Source organism: Harpia harpyja, chromosome 9, assembly GCF_026419915.1.
Source record: "Harpia harpyja isolate bHarHar1 chromosome 9, bHarHar1 primary haplotype, whole genome shotgun sequence".
NCBI classification, from domain to species: domain Eukaryota; kingdom Metazoa; phylum Chordata; class Aves; order Accipitriformes; family Accipitridae; genus Harpia; species Harpia harpyja.
This window is the reverse complement of record NC_068948.1, coordinates 42,679,713-42,706,668: the sequence shown is the minus strand read 5'-3', so window position 1 is coordinate 42,706,668 and position 26,956 is coordinate 42,679,713. Positions and strand designations below refer to the sequence as shown.

At 40.8% G+C, this 26,956-nt stretch overlaps 1 protein-coding gene across 9 annotated transcripts; it reads right to left on the bottom strand.

Annotated features, from left to right (window-relative positions):
- Positions 1-1,438: 1,438 nt before the first annotated feature.
- On the bottom strand, positions 1,439-26,341 carry PATZ1 (POZ/BTB and AT hook containing zinc finger 1). 9 transcript variants are annotated; one of them, XR_008236546.1, is made up of 7 exons: positions 24,863-26,341; positions 22,395-22,458; positions 18,978-19,049; positions 16,422-16,593; positions 10,481-10,618; positions 7,388-8,601; positions 1,439-6,022 (listed from the first exon to the last, which is right to left on the bottom strand). XR_008236546.1 is itself a non-coding variant. In XM_052796257.1 (6 exons), exons 1-6 carry the CDS (start codon positions 26,167-26,169, stop codon positions 8,183-8,185), a joined length of 2,172 nt encoding a protein of 723 aa, XP_052652217.1. In that variant the 5' UTR covers positions 26,170-26,341; the 3' UTR covers positions 1,439-8,182. The 9 variants fall into 9 exon arrangements, 7 of the variants coding, with proteins under 7 accessions (XP_052652217.1, XP_052652218.1, XP_052652220.1 ...); XR_008236547.1 differs by having other exon boundaries at positions 1,439-5,914; XM_052796257.1 differs by having other exon boundaries at positions 1,439-8,601.
- Between the last annotated feature and the right edge of the window lie 615 nt (positions 26,342-26,956).

Here is a 26,956-nt window from a genome sequence, read left to right as displayed (position 1 = left end):
CAAATTAAATTCCAGTGAATTGGATGGGATTATTAAATATCCTTCTACCGGTCTTTCACTCACAATGGAAGCTGATTTCATAGTCAAACAGAAGTGATAGCCCCAAACTCTGCTGTTTAAACTTCAATAATCAATGGAATATTATCAAATTAAGAGTTAGATTCCATTGTGGAAAACATGAGGTTACAGAGTTGCACTTAAATATGCAAAACTTCCAATTCCTGTGGAAAATACACCACTCCTAGATAGCACAACCGCTCATTATAAGCAAGCGACCCATATCCCATGCCAACAGAAAGGCCGTAAGGTTATAAACTTTTACACATAAAAAAACCCCCCAGACGTATCTTCTTATCTATCTAGGATTTTGGGACTAAGATTGGAGTCATCAACAGAAGAGCAGGGCAGAGACCCATTTTGTAATGCATCTCTTTGTAATTCAACACGTGAGCAGAGAAGCAGAGACCAAACCTTTCAGTAGAGCTACTAGTGTTTCCTCATAAAAGCGCAGGATTCATGGACATTTACAGTGCAGAGCTTTCACCTCTGGATTTTATTTTCTTAGCTGACCTGAAAGCAGATAAAACCATTGGCACATCGGTACTGTGAAAGACCTCTCTCCCCACAGGTGTTTGCCTGAAGGCTGTGGGAGGAGTTGTTTATTTTGGGAAGCTGCCCTTTCTTTCCTGCATAGAAAGGCAAACGCTCTTTATTTTCTCTTTGGCTTGCACACATGCCATAGGCATGCAGAGACAGCCTTTTTAACAACTCTTACATATGCATGTGGACTTTCTTACATCTACTTACAGAAGCAAAGACTCTGTTCCTTAAGTATGTTTACAGAATAGGGCAAACCTCTGTTGTTATTTTGGTCTTGAGTTTGCCATTCTTTTAGAAAGTTAAGGCTTCAACTGGTAAGACCACAAGGAAGCAAAAAGACCAGGAAGGAACAAAGGCTTACTGAAGTTTCACCTCATACTTCACTTATTTCTTTAGAATATAACGGTGTTGAGTTAGAACACAGTGCATTTGACTAATAACCTAGCACCTGAGGTAGGCAGGCCAGAAGCACTGCAAAAATATATTTATATATCCTGCCTCATTTTTATTTTCACTGCCTTCCAGGTATTCAATGAGGACAATACCAAACTTCACATAGATATGTCATTACTCCATCCACTTATGCTAAAAGAAAGTAAGAAATCTTATCGCACAGCGCCAGAGAAAGGATTTCCTAGTCAAAATAAGGCCATCCTGATACACAATGTTGCAACCTGCCCACCACACTATGGGTTTTCATATGGAGCTACAGAGATGCGCAAAGGCAGGAACTATCTCTGAAAAGAGGAAGATTTCAAGATATGAGAAATACAGGCTGTCTCTCTGTGCACTCATGGTCTCTACTCTCCGTCTCCAGGAAATGAATGCATGCAGCCTGCAGAGTTTAATTCTCTTTTGGTTTATTACTATTTAAAAATCAGTTTTTGTATCCCCTTCTACAGAGGCTTCACCTTCCAACAGAACATACAAAAAATACACACAATAGAAAAAAAAAAAAAGATAGGTAGGTAAGTTGCTTTATACAAACAGGTCCCTAAGAACCCAAAAAGGCTAAAACAGGCTCGGTTTCAATAGAAGCAGGCCCATAAATAGGCAAGAGACTTCATTCAAGTAGGGAAAGAGTCATCCATCCTCACCTAAGATCCTTTCTTGCTCACACTGAAGACAATGGGAGGATTCCCAACAACTTCAGTAGAAGCAGGATTGGGATTCATCAGAGCCAATGGCAAACTTTTCTGCTCCTTCCCTTCCAAGGCACTGTCTCTTCCATATGGTGTGCAGCCAGGGAAAAATACCAATTTTCCTGGCTCATCCCACACTTGTGTTTCAGTTGTTCACTCTACAGGACATCTGAGAACAGCCTTTTATTTTCTTACACTGTGTATTTGCACTAATTGCAGCAAACTTTCAGATTACAACAGTACTGAAGAGAAATTCTGAGCCCAAGAGCAAGGCTTGGTTGATTCTTTAAGAGCCAGCAGTCAGTCTGACAACTTTGCAGAGGGCATGTAAAAATTGCCTGGAGAAGGCACCAGTTTGTGGACACAGCAGCCAAAAAGCTATTAGCAAGCATGAGACTGATTTATTATAAAAGCATTTACCCAAGCTCACTATGTGACTGCAGGAAACTCAAGAGCATTTATGGCTGCCAGTGGCTGTATGAAGTGACCCCATGGTCCACATGGAACCCAGGAACTGGGAGGGAGTCACTGGCACATCAGTGAGACACCAGTTACCTCCTTCCTTCAGCACATTTCAGATCAGAGCACTTCCAGGTCTCCAAAATTGCAGTACAAGTAGAGAGGCCACTCAGGAAAAGCTTCATTCACATAAACCCTGAGAGCAGATCAATAGTGCCATGCAGTCTTTAAATTAATTTAAATATTTCACCTTTCAGGAAAAATGTGGCCAAATGTTTCTTTAACTTGGCATTACACCTGAAGTCAGTGAGGCCAAACATTTGTAGCAGAGTTCAGCAGCACAATTCTGCAGCACAACTTGGCACGTCAATCAAATCTTGAAACATTCTTACCCAAGGGTTATCATCATCTCATTTTATAGATGGGAACAAAACACAGGAAGAGACTAGAGATGACACAAGGTATTAATTCTTTACAAACAAGCAGTCATTATCCACTACCACAGAGCAAACAACTGTGGTTTTTCACTAACATGCTTTAACCATTCCAGCCATCACCACAAGCCCTTACAGCCAGTGTTCCTGCTCCTGTTCTGCACCACTCTGCAGTTACGCCACGTAACTACTTTTGTTTTTTTTCTTTTTAGCCAAATAGTTCTCTGGTTTGTTTTATAGCCAACACAGTTATTTGCAGAGCTGTACACATCCGAGTAGGTACCATACTGGCATAGGAATGTATGGAGGGTGAAGGTGTCACGGAAGTAGGCAGTAAGACATTATACCAATGTTGCTGCTGCTGACTCTGCAACAGTAAATGTGGTCTCAGGCTGCAGCCCGAGAGCACTGCCTCCCTCCTGGTCCCAGGCTCAGCACTCCAAAACACAGAGCCTTCTTACAGGGACAGGGAGCAGCAGGTTGGGCTGAAAGCCAAATTTGTTCCCAAAGTCTCATTCACAACAGCTGAAGGATCTTGTTTTGAAAAGGATGTTCAGGATATAAAAATGGGACTCTCTCAGGAGACATGGGAATCTTCCAGAATCTGTTTTCCCTTTTAAGTTTTCCTATTGGCTTTTTTCCCTCTTTGCTCATTTGTTTTGTCTCTTGGGGTGGAACTGAGAGCATAAGCTCAGAGATTCACTGTGAGCTAATGTTCTATTCAATTAAAACTCAGGTACTGTGCCCAGGCAAAAGGTGAATGGTACAAAGCTGGCTTAATTTACATTAAAATATTCATAATGCTGTTAAGGTATATTCATAATGCTGAAAAAGCCAACACATTCCATGGTTTTGTTTGGCACTTGCTCTCAGAGTTTCTGCCACGCTGAACAATTGAAAATATCTGATTATTTTTGTGGGTGATAAAGAAAAGCCTTTCCTGTTTCATTATGTAAAATTTTGGTAGTTGTTTTTTTACTTTGTCCATTTATCTCTCATGAAACCCAAAGAGAGCTCTTGCTCTCCGTTCAATCTTCCAACACTGAAGTCTGGAGTTCCTTTGAAGTTTACTTTGGCATCTACTTCCTCAAGCAAGCACCTTAAAAAAAAATTAAAGCTGAAAGTGGTACCCCACTCCAGATTCAAGACATAAGTTCAGATATTGATTTCTAGGAACAAAGATTTAGTGAAAAAACAAGACACTAAAGTTACAACAGAGCCTACAAAATCTAGGTTAGCTTTCATACTATCAATTCAATTAGTTGAGTTAGATAGACATTCAGTTACACAGCTCTTCTATTCAAGTCATTCCTTACTGCTGACAGCAGTTGAGGGAGGAACAATAATTTCAGGGAATACGTGGGAAATAACAAATATTCCCTAAGTCACTGGCACTCAAACAGGTCTAAAATTGTGACTGGGCATTTGCAATTATTCAAAAGATTGGTAGGAAGACCAACTCCACACCATCTTATAGTCCTAGGCTTTAAAAAGCAAACAAAACAATCATCCCCCCCCGACATATAATACTTTGCCCTACTACAGTTAAGGCACTGGATTGAGAGAAGGAAAAATCTGTGTTCAATTTCTGGTTCTGCTATCAATTTCCCACGTCATCATGGGCAAATCACTTAAGATTGAGAGCTCACACGCACCACATTACCATACATCAGGTGAGCCACACTAGTAAGTCTGTTTGCACACATCTAACACATTGCAAGTGCAAGGTAATGTCACTTAGTTTAACTCAGTATGGAATAAATTCACATTAAATTGCTTTACCTTGCATTTGTTGTGGATTAACAGTACAAAAAGATAAATTCAGGCAACAAAAGAAGCCTGATAACTCTGTGCCCCTACATTCAACACAACACTTAAGCATGCATGCAAGTGGTTTTTAGTCCTTCATCTTTATTTCACTCATTCACCTATAAGCATCTATTCCTTTCTTGTCTATCTTTTAATGTTTAGATTATAAATGGTTGAAGACGTTTTCATCATACCTAATACACAAGGGTCTGAGCCTCAGTTGAGAGGTTTAGGGGCTCCTATAATACAAAGAAATACTACAACTCTGATTATCTAAATTTGTATGAACTGAAGTTCCCTTCTTGGCAGAAAAGTGCACAAACATTGGACTGTAGTCCCACCAAAGATGATGATAAGGAAAGGAGGGCTGGCCCACAATGAGAACTATCATCTATACACTGATATGCCAATTAAAAATGTAATAGAAACAAGTGAGGTTGCAGCTCAGAGCATGTTAAGTACTTCCCTTTGAGCCCTGAACTTAGAAGGCTGAGTTTTCTGTTTGGATCTGTCTTCTGTTCTAATAGAAGCAGACATTTCCCAAAGTACAGAATATAAAGAATTTGCACATACATTAAATTACTATCCACAACGGAACAATATGCCCCCAAAGAAGCAAAAAACTCTGAAAACACACCAGTGCTAAAGATATGCCCAACCTACTGCTGGCACTAGTCTGCACCAGTCTTGTGTTGGTGCAAATCTCTCCCATTTACACTAGGATGATTTAGAACTGTCATTTCAGGATTGTTAGCTTCCTGCCCAATTTGTTTCCCTGTCCACTAGACTGAGAAGTAAGTAGCTTTCATTCAATATATTCATGACAACTTAGTAAGCATTTTCTTTGACAAGCAAAATGCACAGTTAGTGTTTTAGAAGGCTTCCTTTTTAGTTCAAGGCTTTTCATTTGTTTCATCAGGTCAAATTCTGTAGTGTTCAAAATTAAATTCTGATACACACGGCCAAAATTCAACCCACTAGTAACACTGAAGTCAGTGGAGCTAAATGTAGGATGAAAATATCCTATATTCTGGACTTGGCTTTTGGGAGTTGAATTTTATGACTAGTGCACCCTCTTCGAGTGCATATAGGAACATCAGGGACACAAACTTCTATCTTTCAGAATACAGCCTCAATTCAACAGAAATTTTCCTGGTGGTTTAAATACAAGCTATTAATAAATCAGAGTGACTGCAGTTGCATTTGCTAATCCCAATGAATTGTTATGCTGACTGGAAAGCCTGCTCTATCTTGATTTGCTTGGCAGCTTACAAGGTTGTTTCAGCATGGTCTAGATTTGCAAGGTATTTTAAAATGTTTTGTTACCTTTCCAAAATGTCCTGTTTCTACTTGTCAACTAAGCTTACCAGTACAGCAATAGCAATTCCATGAAGCTTCTAGTTTGAAGGTGGGCTTGTTTGTTTGTTTGTTTTCCCCTTTTAAATGAGACTCATACCTATTCCAGGGATTCTGGGGGAAGATGAATGGAGAAGAACATGTCCTTCAGTCTCCCAACACAGATTAATAGCAAAACATCAAGTCCACTGCAACATGCTCTCAATTTAGAAAGTGCTGGTGCTATAAAGAGAAAGCCATTGATTATTCATCCTTGGTTTATAATACTCCAGAGTAAGTACAAAAAAGTAGCTTCTTACAAAAGAGAAGCTGGGGCTTCTAAGTCTGTAGAATTTAGAATGTCATTCCAAAATCCGTATGCTTACAAAAGGCTCTAGAATTCTAACATAAAAACAAAACAGGAATGTGTCTTATTTCAGTTATGCATTAGCTGCAGGGTTTGGATTAGGAGCACCAGGGCAACACAAGTTGTGGCGCAACAGCAGTTTGTGGCTACGTTCACATTTAATACAGACACATCTCCTGCAGAGGATGTCGGTCCTGGTCTGAGGTGATCTATCCTGCTCCAGCACTGTATTAATGATGGAAACAGCTATTGTTTTATAGAATGCAAGTTTGGTGTGGGACTTGGGCTCTTCAGAGTGGCCTTTCTAGAAACATTCAGTACATGTAGCGACTTAGTTTACCAAATCACTGCGTAAACCTTTGCTCATTAACCCTCACAGCAACTGTGATGTAGAGAAAACTCTTCACAGATGGGAAATTAAGGAATAAATTCAGGGAGCTGTCCTATGTGACCTTGAGCATCAACAGCAGAACCATAATTATAACTCAGAGTATTCCTAACTCCTAACCCTGTGTTAAACAACATTTATACCTGGATTTGGTACATAAGACCTTGACAAGTTACATGGGAGAGAAGGGAGGGTCAAGAAAGGAATAAAGTAGTATTTTCAGATTAAAATGGAACCTCCAACAGCCTAGAGCCCAGCTTCTCTGCATTTTGTAATCAATTCTTTTTCAGAGATACGATGTTTGCAATTCCCATCTCTTATAGTAGAAACCCTTCTTCTTTACAAAAGAAAGGAGTAAGACTGGCTTTTGCAAACCTGACCAGAGGCAGATCAGGAGAGCATGACTGTAGCCAAAAAGCCCAGCTCACTAAGAATACAGTACAGTGTAAAGTGGGATTAATGTCTTATTTACTGGTTCTCATTTGCACACCTTTTGGACAGGTGGCTAAATTGCTCAAAAACCAGACAAAACGAGGGGATGCAAAGTAACATACTAACTTCTTTAATAGAGTCCAATCCAATTAAATCAAAATCACTCTGTGAACCCCTGGGTTTATTCACACTAAACAAGTCAGTGGTACATAGTGTTAACCCGATAGCTGATCGTGTTTATACCCTAGGTCCCCACATGAAAAATGAGCACCAGTCAACCAGACTGCAATGGTATTTTTTCCTTCCTTTTTTTTTTTCTTTTTTTTTTTTTCATAAAACTATTTCTTTCATAGACTTAAAACAATCAACTAGCCAAGTTATTAATTATGGTACATCTAAAAAAAGAAAAATTAATACTAACCCTAATGTGACTGCTGCTTTAAGAGTGCTCTGTGTATCGCCTTAGACTGGCTTTTCAGTAGCAATTCACTACAACAGGTCCTAAAATAATAATAATAATAAAGAATTAAAAACCTGACAGCAAGTTCAATGGTTAAAAGTAACAAAAACAACCTGTTCTGAATGGTGATTTTTCTCAGCAGTTCAGTCCTGCTGCAGCACTCACAGCCTCACAAATGGCAGAAGGGGTTCAAATTCTCTCACCTTCTTTAAATTTTTCTGTTTTTAAAAGGACAACTGCATTGTAACCTGCTAGGTACCACGGGGCATTTTACTTAATGTTATATTCAATAATGGGTCAATAATGGGTCTGGTTTTAAAACTTACTGTTTTTCTGGGGCAGGTTAGGGAAGGTGGGGAATAGAGAGAGAACAAAAGCATAGCTCCCTGTAGCTGTAGCTCCCCAGGTGCCTCGGTCACTACGACTGTCTAATTCTCAGATCGGTGCTGGCAACTTTTGTTTATTTTATAAGATCATAACGAAACACCAGCAGCAGCCTCTAAAGCTCCATTTGGTGTTTTAGGTCATGTCTCCTATTCAAGGTCACCATCTTCTGTAATTTATCAGCTAAGAAGCATTTTCTCCCTCTCCCCAGTGAAGGTTTAAAGGTGGGGTAGGGCATGAGACAAAGAGGGAAGCTAAAATGAATAAAAAATTCTCAGCTATAGAACCAAATTTCATTATTTCCTCTTTCATTCACAGCATCTTATCATTATAGCCAGACTGCTGCTTTGCTTTGTTAAGATCAAACTGATCTCATTTCCCCTCTGGCCCCATTGGTTGCTGGTCGACCTCTGGATCCACTAGGGATGATGCAAATGCTGACTGGACGATCTGAAACCCAAATGACTCCAGGAGAGACATGTTCTGTTGGGGTGAAAAGGGGGATCCTAGAGCAGGACCAAGGTCCCCCAATGGGCCACCAAGGGCCCTGACGTGAACTTTCTGTATGTGTTTGTTCAGATAAGACTTTGATCTGAAAAAGCTGCCACATTCAGGGCAAGGGTACTTCTTCTCTCCTTCCGTCTCCATTTTGTTTTTGCTGACTGCCATGTCACACGAGAAGGACCCATTGGTGCTCTGTTTCTCAGGAGTCTTGAGGTCACTGGTGTCAGAGAGGTCTCCGTATGAATCAGAACTCTCAATCGGGTCCGAATGTGAACATTTCTGGCCTTCTACGGGAAAAAGAAAAGAGAGAAGTTTTCAGAATCTTATCTCCTCCAAGAAGTATTTAACATGCATTAAAATAGATTATATTGGTTACCACTTGATTTCATTAATGCCTGTCATGACAGAATGATACACACTTAACATCGCAATCCCTCATATTCTAAAGCCCTTGACCATAGGTCCTCTTTGCAAACCACCGGGCTGCTACTAGAGCAACATCCAGGTTTTTATTATGGATTTGTCATGATACTGATGCAACCATAATGGGTCTCTGGTTTATATAATACTTTTTTGAATCCCAAAGATGTCTCACAACATTTAGACCTCATGCCCTACAAAAGAATGGACATAATGATGAGTTTTTAACTGTACAATTCGCACCCACACTTCTGAAATATTGTTGATACTTTGGGGAGAGCCTAGAAAGTGAATAGAGTATAACAGGCTGCAGCAAGATGTGAAGAAACCCAGAAATACTCAGCAAAACAGCAGTGAGCTACTGCAATTTAAGAAGTGCAATTCCATTTAGTCTTGAGGAACTCTTTTTTTACAAGTTAAGTGCAATGCTGTTAAAAGTGAACTTCATAATCTAAAATTGTTCCATCTTTAAATATTGTAGTGTGAAACAGGAGAGAAGTTAGGGACGCTATTTTAAGTCATTTGGATACATATCCTGGCAAAGCCATTGGTATGTTTGGAGTGTTCCCCATTCTCCTCTGGCAGTATGCCAAGAAAGTTTGTCCACACTTTTTGCTCAGCTCATATGAATGAGCGTGGGAAACCCAGACATACTCCCTAAACAAGTCTCTGAATACAAATAAGCTGTATCTACTATTAACTCTAAAAGACCAAAGAACCACTTGGCACAACCCAAAAGACAGATTTGCTCTGGACTCGGCATTACAAACCAAACAGGATATGCATGAAATCAATACACCACTGAGCTGGAGTAAATCTCTTGTTAAGTCAGCACACCACCCAAAACCAAAGTGCTTCTGTAGTAACTCTATCAGGACTTCAACAGAAAAAAATTACACAACTGTAGCTTTCCACTGGCACAGACTCTGTTTAACCCAGCCTGCTGTGTTCTCCTGGGCAAGAAAAAAAACATAACTTTTTGGGACAACCATGGTTTTGAAGAAATTTCTGATGTTTCAGCTTCACCAAGAATACTGACAGCTCAAACCAAGAAGCAAAAAGCAAGCTATTCTACATAGATTAGCAACAGGTTTACAATTCAGAAGTTAAATACTCTTTAGCTACTCTTACAAAAATATCTTTTTTCTTTTTTTTTTTCCCCAGAACTTAAATGGAGGTTAAAAACCCAAAAGAAGTGACAGTACTATCATCACCCTCTACACTCTACCTCTTCTCCCCAACAACAGCATTAAAAAGTGTAAGTTTAACTACAGATAGTTGCATGGCTCCTCATCAACCTGAGGATGAATATTGCTTTCACCGCTCAAGAATCTTTATGAACTGCATTCTGCAGCTCCCATCTGACTGACGCGAGATTCGAGTATAGTGGGACTAAGGAATCGCCAAGGATCTGCACCCCTCAGGCAAAATTCAAATACTGACTGCTCCTAGGAAGATGGTCAAGATGAACTAACATGGCTTTTTCAACCTCTAAAATCAAAGAAGCTGCCAAAAATTCACGTACCCTTACGTGTCCATCTCCTTCCCCCAGACTTGTTAAATCAGCTGTTCCAAGGACAGATATTACATACTATGTGATGCTATGTAATTTCTCTGCATCTCCCTAAGCTTCTCTCCAGTATTTCTCCCTGTCCTTCCTCCCTCCCCTTTCTCATGCCCAGCCCAACATCCCACAACACAAAGTTCTGCACAGAGCAGCAAGATGCAGAGCAGCGAGTCGCTTGCCTTTGATGCCATAGGTCCTGACGCAGTGGAACGCTGCTCCCCCATTCGGGATGGACTCCTGGTGCCTGGAGACCTGGGGAAGGGGAACACCGTGGTGGGTTTTAACATGGACCTTTAAGTAGGAGGCAGAGGAGAAACCTAAACAAGATAAAAGGAGATGAGATCCTGCCACCAGCAAAGACACACATCTGCCTTCCCCGTTCTTTTAATCTTTCTCTTGCTCCTAATCCCTATTACAAAGTTGCCATTATACTAGCTTGATTTCTGGTTACCTACAACATATGCTCAAGTAGGATTCCTAGACATAATCAGGCAATGAATGTAATGCATACTTTTCATTAGACTTCATTTGCTTTGTGGAAGTCATGATGAAAGAACAGCCTCCTTGAGAAACAAATCCTATGTAAGCAAACCTAGCAGATGACATGATACTTTCTGGAAAAAAAGGCAGAAGAGACATGATACAAAAAGGCACCCATGTCTCTTCACCATTTTTGTGCTGGTTTGTTTATTTTAATTAAAAATGCCTTCATCATCTGATCATACTTTGGAAGATAGTGCAAATTAGTTTATTTTATGCTGTTAAGATTTGAAGGAATTCTGTTTAGTATTTAGTGTGCTTTCCCCTTAGGTTTCTAGCATTTATAGTGACTCCTAGAAGGCAGAAAGCTAAAACTACCGAGTTTTTAGGGTATACAATTTTGTTCTATAGTAATTTTTGAAAAACATTTCCTCCATTCAGCTCATCCTGAGTTTTAAAAAACATACCAAAACTCATATTTTGTCTGCACTTAAAAAAAAAAGTTAAAATGAAATTTAATTATTTCTATTAGCTCTGACCTGTAAGCCCAAACCACTGAAATTAAAACCATGTATTTCAAACAACTGATAAAACAGTTTTTTACATTTGTGCATGTGCTTTTTAAAATTGTTTCTGAAGTCTCACAAATATGGCCTTTTTCTTTAATGCAGTAAATTATCTCACATATACTTTGGAATGTTTTAAAAATCAATTTTAATAAGATTTGCAATTAGTACTAGTACATTTGGACCACATACGAGGCGCAATGAGGATAGAGTTTTTAAAGACTTCCTACTCAGGTAAGCCTATCAACAACCATCTTAATTTTCTGTTATATTTTGAACAGAATATTATGGCACTTTCATGTTAAAAACATTTTCCTTTAACAACTGAGAACACAACACAAGTTTCACCATCATGGACACAGAGTTCCAGGTTCCCTTTCTGGATAGAGAAAACCCAAGACCTAGATTTTTTTTTAACCAATACAGCATTTACAGCACAAGCCCTTGCAAGAGAACTTTCATACCAATGCTTCACTTCAAATATGAATAGATGTACTACTGTAAAGCCATTTTTATAGTGATATAACTGCATTCACATTTGATGATATATAATAATATATTAGGAAGGATGCAAAATCAATACTGGCATACATCTTTGGGGTGGATTTTCTGACAGCAGCTGTTAGTTTCAGGTGCTGAATTTAATAATGAACGTGGCTTTACACTAGAATTCCCTGTGCCTACCCAACAAAATATCCCTCTACCCAGACTTTTCTTAGAAGCCAGGATCAAAGAGTATTCAAGGGTTATTAAGAATTATATATACAGGACCTGCAGAGCAAGACAAAACTCCACAGCAACATGCTGAAAGGGAAAAAGGGCAGGTTGCTGAGGATGAACAAGAGAGAGTTACTGTAGACTCCTGAGTTGAAGGTCAAAGTACAGAAAAGTAGATACATCACAGCTGAAGAAGCCAAGAACATATGACCCTCAAAACACAATGGAGCAGAATCACCTAGGCCAAGTCATCCAGGGAATTAATGTAATGATATTATCCTCCAAAATAATGCAAGACCTACCCTCAGACGCAAAATGCTGTACTGAACATCTCACTGGGTCACAAGAAAATGTATTTTTCTAAATACCAAAAATTCACTGTAGACATGGAAAGAACCAGTATTTGACTGGTAGAGAAAAGGACACAATGTACACATACAATGGTGATACTTCCACCTACAAGGTACTTCCCTTATTTCATACATGTGTCTAATAACCACATGCATGCTGAGATGAGCCTCTTTATGTAGCAATGCATTAAAAACTCACTGCCAACCATTAAAAAGCATTACGCATAGGTATTCAGTGTTTTTCTATCCTACAACTGACACAGGAAAATCTGAAGTTGTAATCTCTGCTATACAATATTTTTTCTGAACTCCGCAGTTCTATTTGTAGTGTACATTGTTTTATATAATGAAAACTGCCTGCAAAGTGTGTTAGCTCCCCTTTATGCACTTGGCAGATGAACACGTGAGTCATCAACTTCCATCAAAGCAGTAAGAATGCCAACAGCTTCATAGGAAACTGTTTAAAGTGAGATTTTTTTTGTTGTTGTTTTTATCCTAATTTTTTTCTGAAGCACTTAGCACTGGCCTTTTTTTTTTTTCCACCAGACCTTAATTATGAATGCCTGTCCTAGGAAGATGGGGGATTCATAGACAATAATCCTTTACTTTTAAAAATCTCTTTAAAAACAAAGTCAGGCTAATGCAGAGGATAAAGTGGCAGTATTTTTCAAAGAAGGAATGTATTTATTGCTTTACCCATACGCATCTCTCAGCTTTGCAGAGCAGATTATTTCTTCATACCAGAGGAACCAGCATCAAAAACATGCATAGAGAGGAAATGATCTGCTTTATAGAAATGGAACCTATCCCTTGATCTTTTAGATAACATCTATAAGGAGACAGACTATAGAAATAATTGCAGGATGCTCCTTTTTCAAAAATTCTAATTTGGATGTAGCTGAAACATCCGGAGAACGTGTCTTGCTTTAATCAACTCTGTATCCACCATGAAATATACAAGAATTCATCTTATTGTAAAAAAATTTCTATCTAACTCGTGATTGGAATATTTACCCTTCTCCTAACTCATCTGATTCCTGTGAAACAAAAATGCATATGTGTCTGAAACAGAAAATGAATCTTCTGAGTTGCACATGTTATTACAAGGTACCAGTTCTAGACTTGCCAAAGATATTAACCTCTTAAGTTCTTTGAAAAAGTCCACACAAGTAAATAAAGTTCCTGAGGATGGTAATAGAAGATTATGTAACAACAAAGCAGGAGGAGGTCTTTTTTATTTAAACTGATTACAGAGAATTTGTCTTAAAAAGTGAGGATTGAGGATTAGTTTTCGTAAGTACGTTTTAGATGAATTCTTAAAAAAAACCAAACAAAACCCCACAGAAAATATCAGAACACCCCCCCCCCCCCATTGCACAGCTTCCCTGATTTAACAAAATTTAATTGCTTCCATTAACTGTTCTAAGCATAAAGACCCTAAGTAAGAAACTAACCTGGAAAAAACATCAAACTACAGATGGTAATTTTTGGACCTTATACTGCCACTTTGTAAAATAAATAAATAAATAAATAAATAAATAAATAAAATCAGCAAATGGGTAGATGCATGACATGGCAAACCAGTGGCTATTGCTTTCACTCAGGTACTGAGTTCCTCATCTCCTAAATCCATTAAACCTTTAAAAGAACATGGGACACTTGATTAAGTTCCACAGAAAAAGCCCTCAGTCTGATGGGATAAATTGAGGGATTCTAAGCTCTGTCTTTAACACTAGGATATGTTCAGCTGTGTAAGAGTCACCTTTTTATCCACTTTTTTTTGTGGGCCAACATCCAAAATTCTCTCTACAAGCAGGTTGAGCATTCTTGCTTGACAATTACTATATCCAGAGCTTGACAATTACTATATCCAGAACCAGCTAAGTTCCAATTAAAAAATACATGAGGACGTTAGCTGAGGGAAGAATAAAACAAAATCCCATTGCACAAGCACCATAGCCACGGCACAATCGCAGTCAGGGGGATGGCACGTAGCTTCTGACTACGCCAATGCCTATCGAATAGATGTTTCTAATCCAGAAATTTTCCACTATACTTCATCTTGCCAGGCTCTACAATCTAGAAGATACCTATTTAAAACAATGAGCATTATAATTTGATTCTAGAACACTTTGGATTAAAAATTCTGCTGTCACGGATCATAAATCCGTAATAAAAATTCACAGCATATAACAGTGAGTTCTTAACACAGTTGTTTGAAAAATCTAGTCTGTAACTTCCCTTTCCTATGAGTTTTAACACTGGGTAGCTATTTAAGAATAATTCACCAGATTAATTACGTTTTCTAAGTGCTGATGTAAACTGAAATTCACAGCAGACTAAATTCTGACAACACATCTGAAATACACAAACTGTAAGAAGAAAGTAGTTGCTTAAAGTTTGCTGCACCACAGGTTCCCTATCCTTCTACAGAGGAGTATATATTTTATTTATATTTCCACTGTACATTTAAACCTGTAAAATGTGAATAAACCATTTAGTCATTTCATTGTTTGAATGCCAGATGTCTTTGTCATGCTGGCTGAATTTCGAAAGAGCTGCAGTGACATCCAGTGGTAATTAAGTTGAATCGCATGCTTACAAATCTTGGAAACAAGACAATTCCTCCCAACCCATACAAGTATCTCTTTGGCACCATGTTTAACTGAAGGAGAGCAGGATAGCACCTGGATCTTGGATAGCGTCTTCCATGTTACCACAAAAAGAATCAGGGCAAGCTTAAGCAGTTTTTCAGAAGACAGGCTTTCAGCTGAAAAGAAGGCCAAACTTCATTTTGTACTATCTACCTGGAGCTTCAGAATCTGAAGATTTTCAACCCACATGCCTTTTCCACTCAGACTGTTAACATCACTTTCAGGACCTAACAGGCTGTTCAACCACTGGAAATACCTCCCTTGCAATTTAATGTCTCTCATTACGCATCAACTCCTAGTTATCCAAAAGCTCCCTGTACAGTCCTCACATTAAATACAGAACTGCTTTATTCTCTCAAAAGATTTCACTTCTCTTAAATTGGAAAAGGGAACACTCAGCATAAAAAAAAGGCTCATCAGAAAAAAAAAGATCCCAAAACACAGCAGCAACCTCTTCCTGCACTTCTAGGTATGTACGCCTGTGCGAACCAACAATATATTTTGAAGTTGTGTATTAATCATTCAAAAAAAAAAAACAAACCAAAAAGACACCAATAAGTCCAAATTATTTTTCCAGCTTGCCTTACATCAAACGAAGTCTAAATTTACAACTCTCTCCAATTGAAGAGTACCACAAACAGATGGAAAAGCTTCAAAAGCTCTTAGTCACATGGTTTAGTTTTAGGTAGTCCTGCAAGGAGCAGGGAGTTGGTCTCAATGATCTTTGCCGGTCCCTTCCAACTCAAGATATTCTATGATTCTATGAAAAGCTGTATTTGTAAATAATAAATAAATAAAGGTAAAGCACATTTCTAGCGCTCTTTACAAAATTTGTGTTAGAAATGTACATTAATACAAAGCAATTTCTTGTGTTAAGAGGGAGAAGCAGCTTGACTCTACTGCTGCACCAGGAGGTTAGGCAAGACTGATAACTTAATGTAGATTTTTTTATGTACAGTGTATAATTTTCAGCTTGGTGTGTATTTCAAAGATTCTTCTTCCAAACTGATCACAAGGACTCAAGTCTAACCAGGTATAGGAAAAAAAAGGGGTATGGTGAATAGTGGCAAGGCAACATATCATGGTTATTTTATAGGGATCTGGCTATTTAGCAAATAAAATTCTTAAAACTGTCTAGAAACAATTTGCTTCAGGTTTAACCTGAGTTTCTTCAGGAACTATCAGCCATGTAAAAAGGCCAGACCTATAGCTCCAACAGTTTCAAGGTTAAGTATTCAATAATACATACATACATGGTATAACCTCCTCCTGTTGCAGACAGTCACATAGCCTTACAACTTCCCTCAAGTATTGTCCCGTCCCACTGAAATAAAAAAATAGTTTCTTCATTACCTCGGTTACAGATAGTGCAGAAATTGCTTGGTCCTTCACTATGTTTCTTCAAATGATCTGCCATATATGCTGCTCGCAAATACTTCCCACACACCTGGCATGGAACTTTGTCTTCATGACATGCTAGGTGTGAGCGCAGTCGGTCACGAGTGGCAAAGGAAGCATTACAAGTCTGCAGGTATAATGAGAACCATGTGACTCATCAACTGCTAAAAGCACTGATATTGTCGAATATATTTAGTATTCTTTAGAGTAAATACCTTAGGTCCTGTGCAAACACACAAATGACATGATGCACAAGCCATTTTCCCACAAATAAAAGATTCACATCACCAACACACTGTACAAGATGTGATGTTACTACTTGAAAGAATTAAGAAAGCAAGAAAACAGCTCTAATGTACTACAGACAGTAAAACTTAAATCAAGGTAGAGTTGTAAGGCCTTAGCTCCTCTCTGAGGATGGAGATACTAAAACTTCAAGTAATATTTAACAAAAGAAATAGCACAAACCACTTCGTTCCATTTACAGTAAGTTCTGCCATTTCACTGAGCCATCAATCACTTTAGACCACTCAAAATGTCCTCTCTTGTCATCTTCCTAAATTTTACTCTTTGATCTGATCAATCTAACTTCAGTAGGCAGAATCCCTTTGGAGCACGAAGACATACAAACAAAGCATCAGAGAATTGGCTGGGATGAGAATATGACGAAAGACAGTAAAAGAGCCATCCTGGTATCCAGAGTAGCAGTGCAGACAAATTGTGGAAGTGAAGCCTCAGAACTGAGCAGGTATCAAAATAACTACATGACACTGTAATCTGTTTATAACTTACCCCTGATCAAGGTATCATATTCCACTTACTACCATGAAACAAGCTTGATTTGGCATAAGATAATATTGATTCTACTTGCCCAATTCCCAGACATAATACATATGATGAGCGAAGGCTCCCTCCCATTTTTATAATCATAGCAATTGGCAGGCATGCAGACTATGTATATAGCCTATTACAACAGCCTGCCAGTTCTGAAAGGCTTGCTCTGTCTCTAACATGCGAAGGAAAATAAATCACCAGCAATATGCTGTACAAGTTATTAAAGATATAGTCTGAAACCACAGCTCACAATTGTGAGAAGAAAAACAAAAGCAAACATACGTTAGAATGACCAGACCAAGCGGGCAACAGTGACATTCAAGAATGTACAGTGTTTCGTTTATACCACCTTTATATAAAATAACGCAGTTTTAAGATGTGTAACCAGAACCCCCAAGAGATAATATGAGGCTATTAGGTGATTTGGGAACTGGATATATTCTGTCTTTTCAAGTATCAGTGTGTAATTAAACAACTGTTTCAATAGTGATAGACTTGTTAAAGTAGCAATCCTAGTAAAATTCCAAAATTGTAACTTCAAATAAGTGAAATTGGTAATACGGAAGAGGATAAACCATATAATATTGTATAATTTAGTTAATCAAGAGATTAATCGAAAAAACATTGAAGGCAGCTGAAAAGTACCTATCAATTTCAACAGGCTTTACACCCATTTGATCCTATGAGTTGCTCGAGTATGGTAAACTCCCATAGAGCTGAGGCTACTCTGCAGCAAGCGTAAGACTTAGCACCCCAGAGGATCAGGACTTAATGAACTTAAAAAGACAACAGTAAAATTATCTGGATTTCTGCGATACACAGTTTAACTAAGCTCACCAAAGATTCATAAATTAAAAGTAGTGAAGATAAAGAGGCAAATTCTTGAACACGAAAGATTTCTCTTCATTTGAAATCTCAATACACAGCACTGAGCAAAACAGGTGCAGCTTTCACTTACTAAAATGTTCTTAGAGGTAAACACTCATTTACGGCAGGATTCCAGCACTGATACTAACCAATCTGTTGGATATCAGCTAAAGATATATAACTAGACAATCAAGGATGACAGCCAAGAGATCATCATCAGTAAGTCTAAAAATCTTGAGCCACAGTAAGCGTCCATACAAAAGCATTGGGAGTGCATTAGTTGATGAAGCAGACCAGAGACAAATCACATAAATACAGGGATGCCAGAAGTAAAACCGTATCTGTCCCATATTGAACTTATCAAGTTGAAAGCTTAGGGAAAGGCAATATAATCATTTCTGTGTTTGATTTCTCACTCTTGCTGCTGAGCTGTGCAAAGTTAACCTTTGGATAAGCTATATAGTAAATATATCTGCAAAGAAGCTTAAAAAAAAAAAAAAAAATTAAGTCCAGTGGAGAAAGCAAGAACCAGTTTAGCTGAATCATAACAATGGGAGACAGGACTAGGTTTAAAGAAAACCCCAAAGTTAATATTCAAATAGTTAATATTTATAAAAGGTATAGAGCAAAAAAAAAAAAAGTTTTATTTTACAAAAGATGTGAAGTGCTAAATGAGTGCTAAGTATTTATCATTAATTGTTAATCATAGAAGAAAACTCTCCAGTGCTTTCCTATCAAACATTGCACAGGTATATAAATAGATCAAAAAGAATATATATAAAGTTTAAAAAAACATTGTTTAAGAAATACCTCTTGAAGTTTCAACTTTTCTATGGATGTGGATGTCTCTGAGCTTATTCCATGGTGGCTGCCATTTTCCTGCTAATAGGCAGGAAGTAAGAGAAATTAGGACAGGAAGAAACTCATTCTGCATTGAAATCAATGGGAAAAGCACTGGACTTGGGATGCCAATTTTAGGTTTACTTAAATAAATAGATCTTTTTCTTTGTCAAAAGTTGTGCTTTAATTTAACCTGCATTTTTCTCTTTTTTTAATTTAAATTGCCAGAAGAACAACCTGTCTCTTGTCTCTGAGAAGGAGCAAACTTCTGTTTTCTCCCCTCGTTCGTTTGTGTCCACAAATTTTCAGATCACCATTTTCTCCCAAACTGCAGTCTAACTTTCATACCATTTACACTCAAAAGCTGACAACCCAGCTTTACCCCTTCCCATATGACAAGTCAGCAAACTGAGCTATCCCGTTATGGCCAGAAAACTGACTTACCCCTTCTCCTACATCCAGAACTAAACTGTCAGATTTAAAAAATAAATAAGTAGATAAATAAATAAAAAAATCACCAGTGCAACAATCCAAAGCAGAAGATCCAGAGTGCCATTTGGTGTCTTGCCTGGGCACCAAAGCAACTTCTTGGATCTGATTTCTCAGCTGCCCTGGCTCTGGAAGCCTTCTCTATTCTGAGTCTATTTTAACAGTAATGAAAAAGCTGGAATCAGGTCTTTGTCTGGCATCAGGTGCTACACGTGTTGGAACTTAGGATAGTTTTTCAAAGATCTGTGAAGCACAGCCATTATTTTAGAGGGATGAGTGCAGGATTACATGCTGAGCACTGAAAACTAGCTGTTGCAATGATGTTCAGCTTAAAATTGTCCTGCTTCTCATAGTTTCATTTTATTTATTCTGAAGCTGGGTTGACACCTTCATGCTTTTGTTTTGGTAGTCCAAAATATACCACGATGCCACATCAACAAAACATTAGATATCCACTGGTTTGCAAAGATACACGAGGGCTCAGGTAAACGGCCAGTGGATTTTGTTTAAATCATAACAGAGCACAACTTCCAAGAATGCCATTACAATAGAGGATTCTGGAAAGCTTTTCTGTTTACTGACAGAGTACTTCTCTTTTGCAGTAAACATAAACAAAGCATGACAATAAGAGGAATTTTCAATGGGAACTCAACAGATTCAAAAAGGACGCTCGATGCTGTTCAGGTTACTCTCATGGAGAGCTAATTTGCCAAACAAAATCAATGGAAAAAGAGAATGGAAAATGGGGAAATAACATGCCAGTATTAAGCTATTTTCCTTCTTAGTGGCCAGATTCTGTGTTTAGATACACATCATGGAACAGAAGTGTAACTGGTTATGAGATAATCACAAGGAGAACTTCATCGGTTTATACATCAGCTTTCAGATTTGAAACAAATTTTCAGCATGATAGCACCCCTTCCGTGGTTTGTACCATGTATATCAGATCTGTGCATATTTAAGACGACTTTCTAAATCTGACAGGATATTATGAAGTATTTTTTGCAAAGACACAAAACAGCTCTTTAACAAATTTTGTACACCTTAAGATTCATGAAAAATTAACTTTGCGGGGTTAAGCAGTCAAAAATCAAGGACAAACCAAGCCTGAATGACAACCTCAACTCTGTCCTGATGCTTGTAACCTCTAGCCTATACCTTTTAACTGAAATGAACAGTGCATACAGTATTATGGCACTTCAGACAACATACAATGAGAAACACTGTTCTTAGAAATTGCTATCACAAAATACATGTGTGCAAGGAGACGGAGTTGAGCTTGGCTGTACAATCTTAGCTTCTGTATTTCTTTACTTTCTAGCTCTTAGTGTATCCTCTGATTCACACTTACGGGAGTTTATGTTTAATACTCTTAAATCAATCAGAAAACTATACAAAAGTTATCAGGCATCAGCTGGCAAAGGACAATTCATGTCTATCAACGTTATTCATAAACGGTGTTCGTTCAATAACCTTGATATCAACTGGCAAACGAATGAGGAGTTTCTGTTTATGTTGGGACCTAAACATTCATTTTTGTACTTGCACACAAATACATGCCTATGGAAAAAATCTGTAGTCATCTTCAGTTCATCCACCCAGACCCCTTGCTATCCCCAAATTGTGAAGACTTTTTATGAGCGGAATTTTGCAATTTATATAAATCTATAATCCCTAAATCATCTTAAGAAGCTTAAGCCAATCTAAGGCTTTATATAGGATATGCAGTTAAATCAATGTGAAGGCTCTATGGCCTGATTTTCAAAGGTGCTGGGCTTCCACAGATCATATGGAGGTCAACAGAAACCTTTAGATTGCTCTATATGTCTGAAAAACTGTTCACTGGATTATTAAAAGTTGCAAAATGTTTCAAAACTCTCAACAATTTGGAGGAAACATAGGAGAGGGGTGTCAAGAGATGGGAAAAAAAAACGCAGATCAGGAGGCAGCAGTCATGTAGGACTAGGTTCATAAAATGTGGTTAAAAAATTTTAGAAGAAAAAAAAAATCCTCTAACCTTCACTGTCATCAAAGAAAATGAAAATTATCTCGCTCCAACTTTCTTTAGATAAATAAATAAATCTTTCTTCAGAGACCAAGCATGGAGACTGCTAGCCCAACAAATGTTTTAGAAGTTTGCCCCACAACTATGTGAAGGCAGCGGGTGATAGTGGAAGCTGATTCTCAACTTTGGTTTTAATTACCCTTACTTCCAGGCACCTTTTAAATCCCTCTACAAATGAATTACAAAATAACTTTCTTGATTTGATCTTTCAAACCCTAATAATTTATTAACTGTAAAAAAACTACATACAACATTATGACATTGTATTACAAAGGATACTGTGATGCTGTTATTTATATTCTCCCCAGGATAAAAAAAAGCTTCCAATTTTGCTCAGTGCAATGTTCTGAAGGCTATGTGATAAAAAAAAAAGAGAGCATCTTGGCAAGTTATGATAATTTACCAATTTTATTTGAAATTATTCTAAAAAAAAAAAAAAAAAAAAAAAAGGTCAGCATTGGAGCCTCCTGTTTGGCAACAACTGCAATCAAAAAAGGGGGGGGGGCATGGAGGGAATCATCAGTGACATTGACTCTAAGCCCAGGGACAAGGTGGCTGGGTAAGAGATCCAGGGTGAGACTGGGACAGAGCAGTAGGGAAGAACATCTGGTAGAAGGGGAGGGAGGCAGGAGGACCAAAGCTGTAGATGACACAAGGGGCTGGGGGACGGGAGGGATGTAAAGCAGCTGTCACTGTTGAACGCTGTTATTTACAATCATTTATCCCAATTCACACATACATGGTATTTTTACTGATACTTCACAATTGTCTGCACACATCAATGCAATGCCAAAGATTACCCATACATCAGTCTAAACCCCTCCAGCTCCTACCTGACACTTGTGAGGTCTCTCTGAGGTATGCACCTGTTTGATGTGTCCATTCAAGTGGTCTGGCCTTAAAAGAAAATACACAGAAGCACACTTAAAACAAATACTAAAAATAAACTTAAATTTTTAACAAAAAAAAAAAAAAAAAAGATACGATCCCAGTGATGGATCTATTACAAACGTAGCGATATTTAACTTTCCAAGAACCAGATCACCAACAACTGGGACTCTACCTTGATAAGTACCCTCTGCAACTTACTAAAAAGGTAGCATTTTCTCAGGAATTATGACTGAATGATCACAGAAAACACAAGCTACAATTTTCAAGCCTGCATGTCCCCTTCCAAAATCCTATTTAGATCTTGACAATGAGGGCACTTTGATTTACAGTTGCTGAATATTTGAAAATCAGACCCTTTTGGTTTATGTCCCAAGCACGGATGTAAGCAGCCAACTTTAAGCACCTCTGTGCAAAAAGACTGACTCTAAACTCTGTTGCTGTGACACATTTTCCACCAGCAAGATGAAAAAATACTGTCCTAACTCACAACTTGGTGGGGAGACTGCATTAATACAAATAAAGTGCTCTGAAGGTCCCAACTAGAAGGTGCAATGGAAGAGCAAATTATTACTGAAAAAAAGTTAGACCATTCTTCACAATCAGTAAAGCCTACTTTGAAGAAGAGAGGACTGAATAGCTGCAGATTTTCCTGGTGGGAGTTTCTCTCCTAGTGGGAAGAAAGCTTTTCATTGTATGAGGCCAAAACTGCTTGGAAACAAGTTCTCCACTCTCTCCTCCCCCAACTTTGCAGCTGCGCCAATGAGAGGGCGCGGGATGGAATTCACGCACTGCAGACAGAAAATAGACTGAACTTTGCAGTCAGGCTGTTAAAACCTGATGCTCCAGCAGCTAGTGGGCTGGAGCGGTGTAACCGGAAAGACTGGTTGGGGGTCCTTCTGCTAGGTACCTCAAGCCTAGCAACCTCAGGTGCTGTGCTACTGAGTGAAGGAAAGGACACTAAAATTAGACATCACGCTTCCAACTTCCTTTGGCTGCTCCTACGCCTGAATACTGAAACTTAAAGAGTCTCCACTTTGCATTCATACTTTGATTTTACAAAGATGTGTAGACACGTTTGTTGTTTACTTTTATAACAGTATTCCTGCCTGTTCACATTAACTTACTCGGAAAAAATGAGACCTCAACAGGTATCCTTCACTTTCCCTTGTTGACAAAAACCTTTCACACAGCAACAGCAGAAAACTTTTAAGTGTGAATAAAAATAACAAAAATCGTCAGATGATCCCAGGTAGCGCTACAGTAAGAAAAATACTTTCACTTCTAGCCACAGAGGAAATTTTCATTTCATGACTTTCCATCACTAAATCTGCAGTCCATATGAAGATGCACCCCTAATTATCACTGATTTGAAAAAACCAAAAAAGTCTATATTTTCTTAATTTATTTCAGTAGCAAGAAGTCCCTCTATCAGAAAGAGCTACCGGGGGCACAATTCCTACATTTCTATAGCTGGGACAATTCTAGCCCTGGTAGCCTTTTGATTTGTTTTCGTATCTCGATTGCTTCCCTCCCGTAAAAGCAAATCAACTGCTGTAGAAAGCCGACTGCTGCTACAAAAGTAACACAGTGTACGCATCCCCCTCCCCCCACTACTCCTAGTCTCAAAGCGAGCATCAAACTTCCAAAAAAGTTTCAAATTCATTAGCTCAGACTATAAGATACCACTAACATGACTACGTGTATCAAACTACTTATTAAATTAACTCCCACAAACAGCGACAACAAAAAATCAGCAACATTAAATGCACAGATCTTACGTATGTTGCAGGGCAGAAACAGGATCCCCTTCAGAAGGATGTAAACCCAAAGGACACAAAGATCATGTATTAAAAGATACTTGATGCTGCAGCCTTTGAAATCTCACCTCTTCCTTCACATTTGGGTGATAAAAAACATTACGAACTAAGAGAAATGAAGGGAAGTTAAGAAAAAGAAAATTTAAAATGGATACGAGAAAAATAATAATCTTGAGATGTATTAATATTTTGCACTTCAACAGCACCTTCAAACTACCTACAAATCAGTAGTCTCGAGACACTTATGTGAGGTAGGTAATTATTTCAATACCCATTTCACAGAAGAGTCATTTGAGGGAGAGACTAACTGATTTGCCCAAGGACACGCATACACCAAGCCTGGGACAAAGCTGGGAATTTTACCCAGAAGCCAGCTGACTCCCAGTTCTATGCCTTAATTACTTTTAAACCCTTTCAAGAGACTGTAGAATAGCGTCCCAGCGGAAACGATGGAAGTTCTCATTTCTCGAGACATTATAACGTGGAACAGCCAAACTATCCTAAGTACAAATTGTTCTCGTTTCCCAAGGGGTAGGAAAGACAACTTCCTAGGTCTCCGTTTGTGTCTACGGTCCTTATAAGTACTCTCTTACCTGGAGAAGCCTTTTCCACAGCTCTGGCAGATGTAGGGCTTTCCCACAGAGCCATCGTGAGATCGAACATGATAGGACATCCTGTCTTTCCGCTTGAACCGTAAGCCACACACCGGACAAGAGTAAGGCTTCTCGCCAGAGTGCGACAGCTTGTGCCGATTCAGGTGGTACACGTCCCGAAAAATCTTGCCACAGATCTCACAGGCCACCTGTTTCCTCGTCCTGCTTCTTTTTCGGGGGGCGTCAGGGTCATCCTGACCCGGGACACCGTTTTCACCCAGTCTCGGGGGTGGGATGTCTATGTAGCCCAGCTGTAAGCTTGTCACCCCATGTTGAGCCTCGTGCTGACGAAGACGATTAGCATCCGTAAATACTTTCCCACAGAGGCCACAAGGCAGGATACCAGCCTCTCGCAGGCCCCCTGGGGTACCAAACATCATGGAGTCCAAGAGATTGGCCTTACGGGGACGCCCTCTGCCCCTCTTGGTGCTTAAAGTGGGGGCACTAGCAGCAACATTCTGGAAAGGCGAGGCCAGCAGCGGTGGGGACAGAGGTCCTGCCACCATGGGCAGGCGGTCCACCCCCTGCAGAACAGGTAGGGAGGACTGCGCAGCAGTGAGCGCAGCCCGCGTGGCCTCGTCTTCGGGCATGCCAGCGATGCCGTTGCCATTGGGTGCCAAAGCGGCACCGTTGGTCATGTCAAGAGGGAAGCCGAGGTCAGCAGCCCCCGGACGGAAGAGCATAATGTCGGGGCGTGCGGGGGGCACGAGGATCTGCACATTGGACTGCTTGATGACCTCCTGGCAGATGTCAATCACGGAGCGCATCAGCAGGAACTTGGCGGCCGTCATGAGCTCCGGGAAGCTCTCCAGCCGCACCACGATGCGCGACGTGTAGGCGAAGTCCAGGATGTCTCCGAACACCTTGGAGCTGATGGTGTGCATCTCCAGCTCCCGCCCGCCCCCGGGGGCCCCGCCGGCCGCCGCCGCGGCCCCGCCGGCCGCTGCTGCTGCTGCTGCCGCCGCCGCCTCCGTCGCGCCCCCCTCCGCGCCGCCGCCGCCGCCTCCTGCCCCGTCGCCCAGCTGCGCGCTGAACACCGACTCGAAGTACTCGCTGCAGGCGGCCAGCACCGCCCGGTGCGCCGGGAAGCTCTCGTCGCCCACGCGCAGGAGCACGTCGCAGAAGCGGCCGCCGTTCTTGCGCTGCTGGTTGAGGCTGTGCAGCATGTCGGCGCTGTGCCGGCTCACCTGGTACGTGTAGCAGCCCGACGAGGGGCCGCAGGCGGCGGCCTCGCTCACCCGCTCCATGGGGCTGCGCCGCCCCGCTGGCGCCCGCAGGGGGCGCGCGCTCTCAGGCCGCCCGGCGGCGCGCGCCGCCTCCTCCTCCTCCTCCCCGCCCCTGTCCGGGCCGACGAGCGGCGGCGCGCGCTGCGCTCCCTGCACAGCGCGAGGGGATTGCAGAGGGAGGGAAGGAGGGGGGGGGGGGCGAGACAAAAGGCTCGGGCGGCGGAGGGGCGCGCGCCGCGCGGGGCCGCCGCGGCCGCCGGCGCGCGAGCTCCGCCCGGGCCCGGCCGCCACGAGGCGCTGCGGCCGCGGAGGCCGCCGCGGGAAGGGGCGTGCGCGGCGCGGCTGCAGCGAGCCGGGAGGGAGGGGGGCTCCGGCGGCTGCGGCTCCGGGCTGCCGGCTCCGTCCGTCCCTGTGTGTTTGGAGCGGAGGAAAGATGGCAGCGGCTGCACTTCCTCTTGCACTTTCACCCCTGGGGGGAGGAGAAGGAGGGGGCGATACCACCCCCCCTACAAAAATCCAGCGGGGGCCCCCCGGCTGCTGCTCCCCGACCAAGCGCCGCCGCCGCCGGCTCCGGCTCCGGTCCGGGCCCCGCCCGCTTCGCCACACCCGCACCGCCGGCGCCGCAAACTTTCCTCTCTTCTTCGGCCGAGAAGACCCCCACCCTATTCATAGAGACCCCCCCCCTCCAGCCACTCGGGCTCCCCCCCTGCCCCCCCGCTTCCTGCCCCCCTCCCTCCCCGCATCCGCCAATGCAAGAGCAGCCAGAGCCAGCAGGCCGGCCCCCACCCCGCCCGCCCGCGGGGGCTGG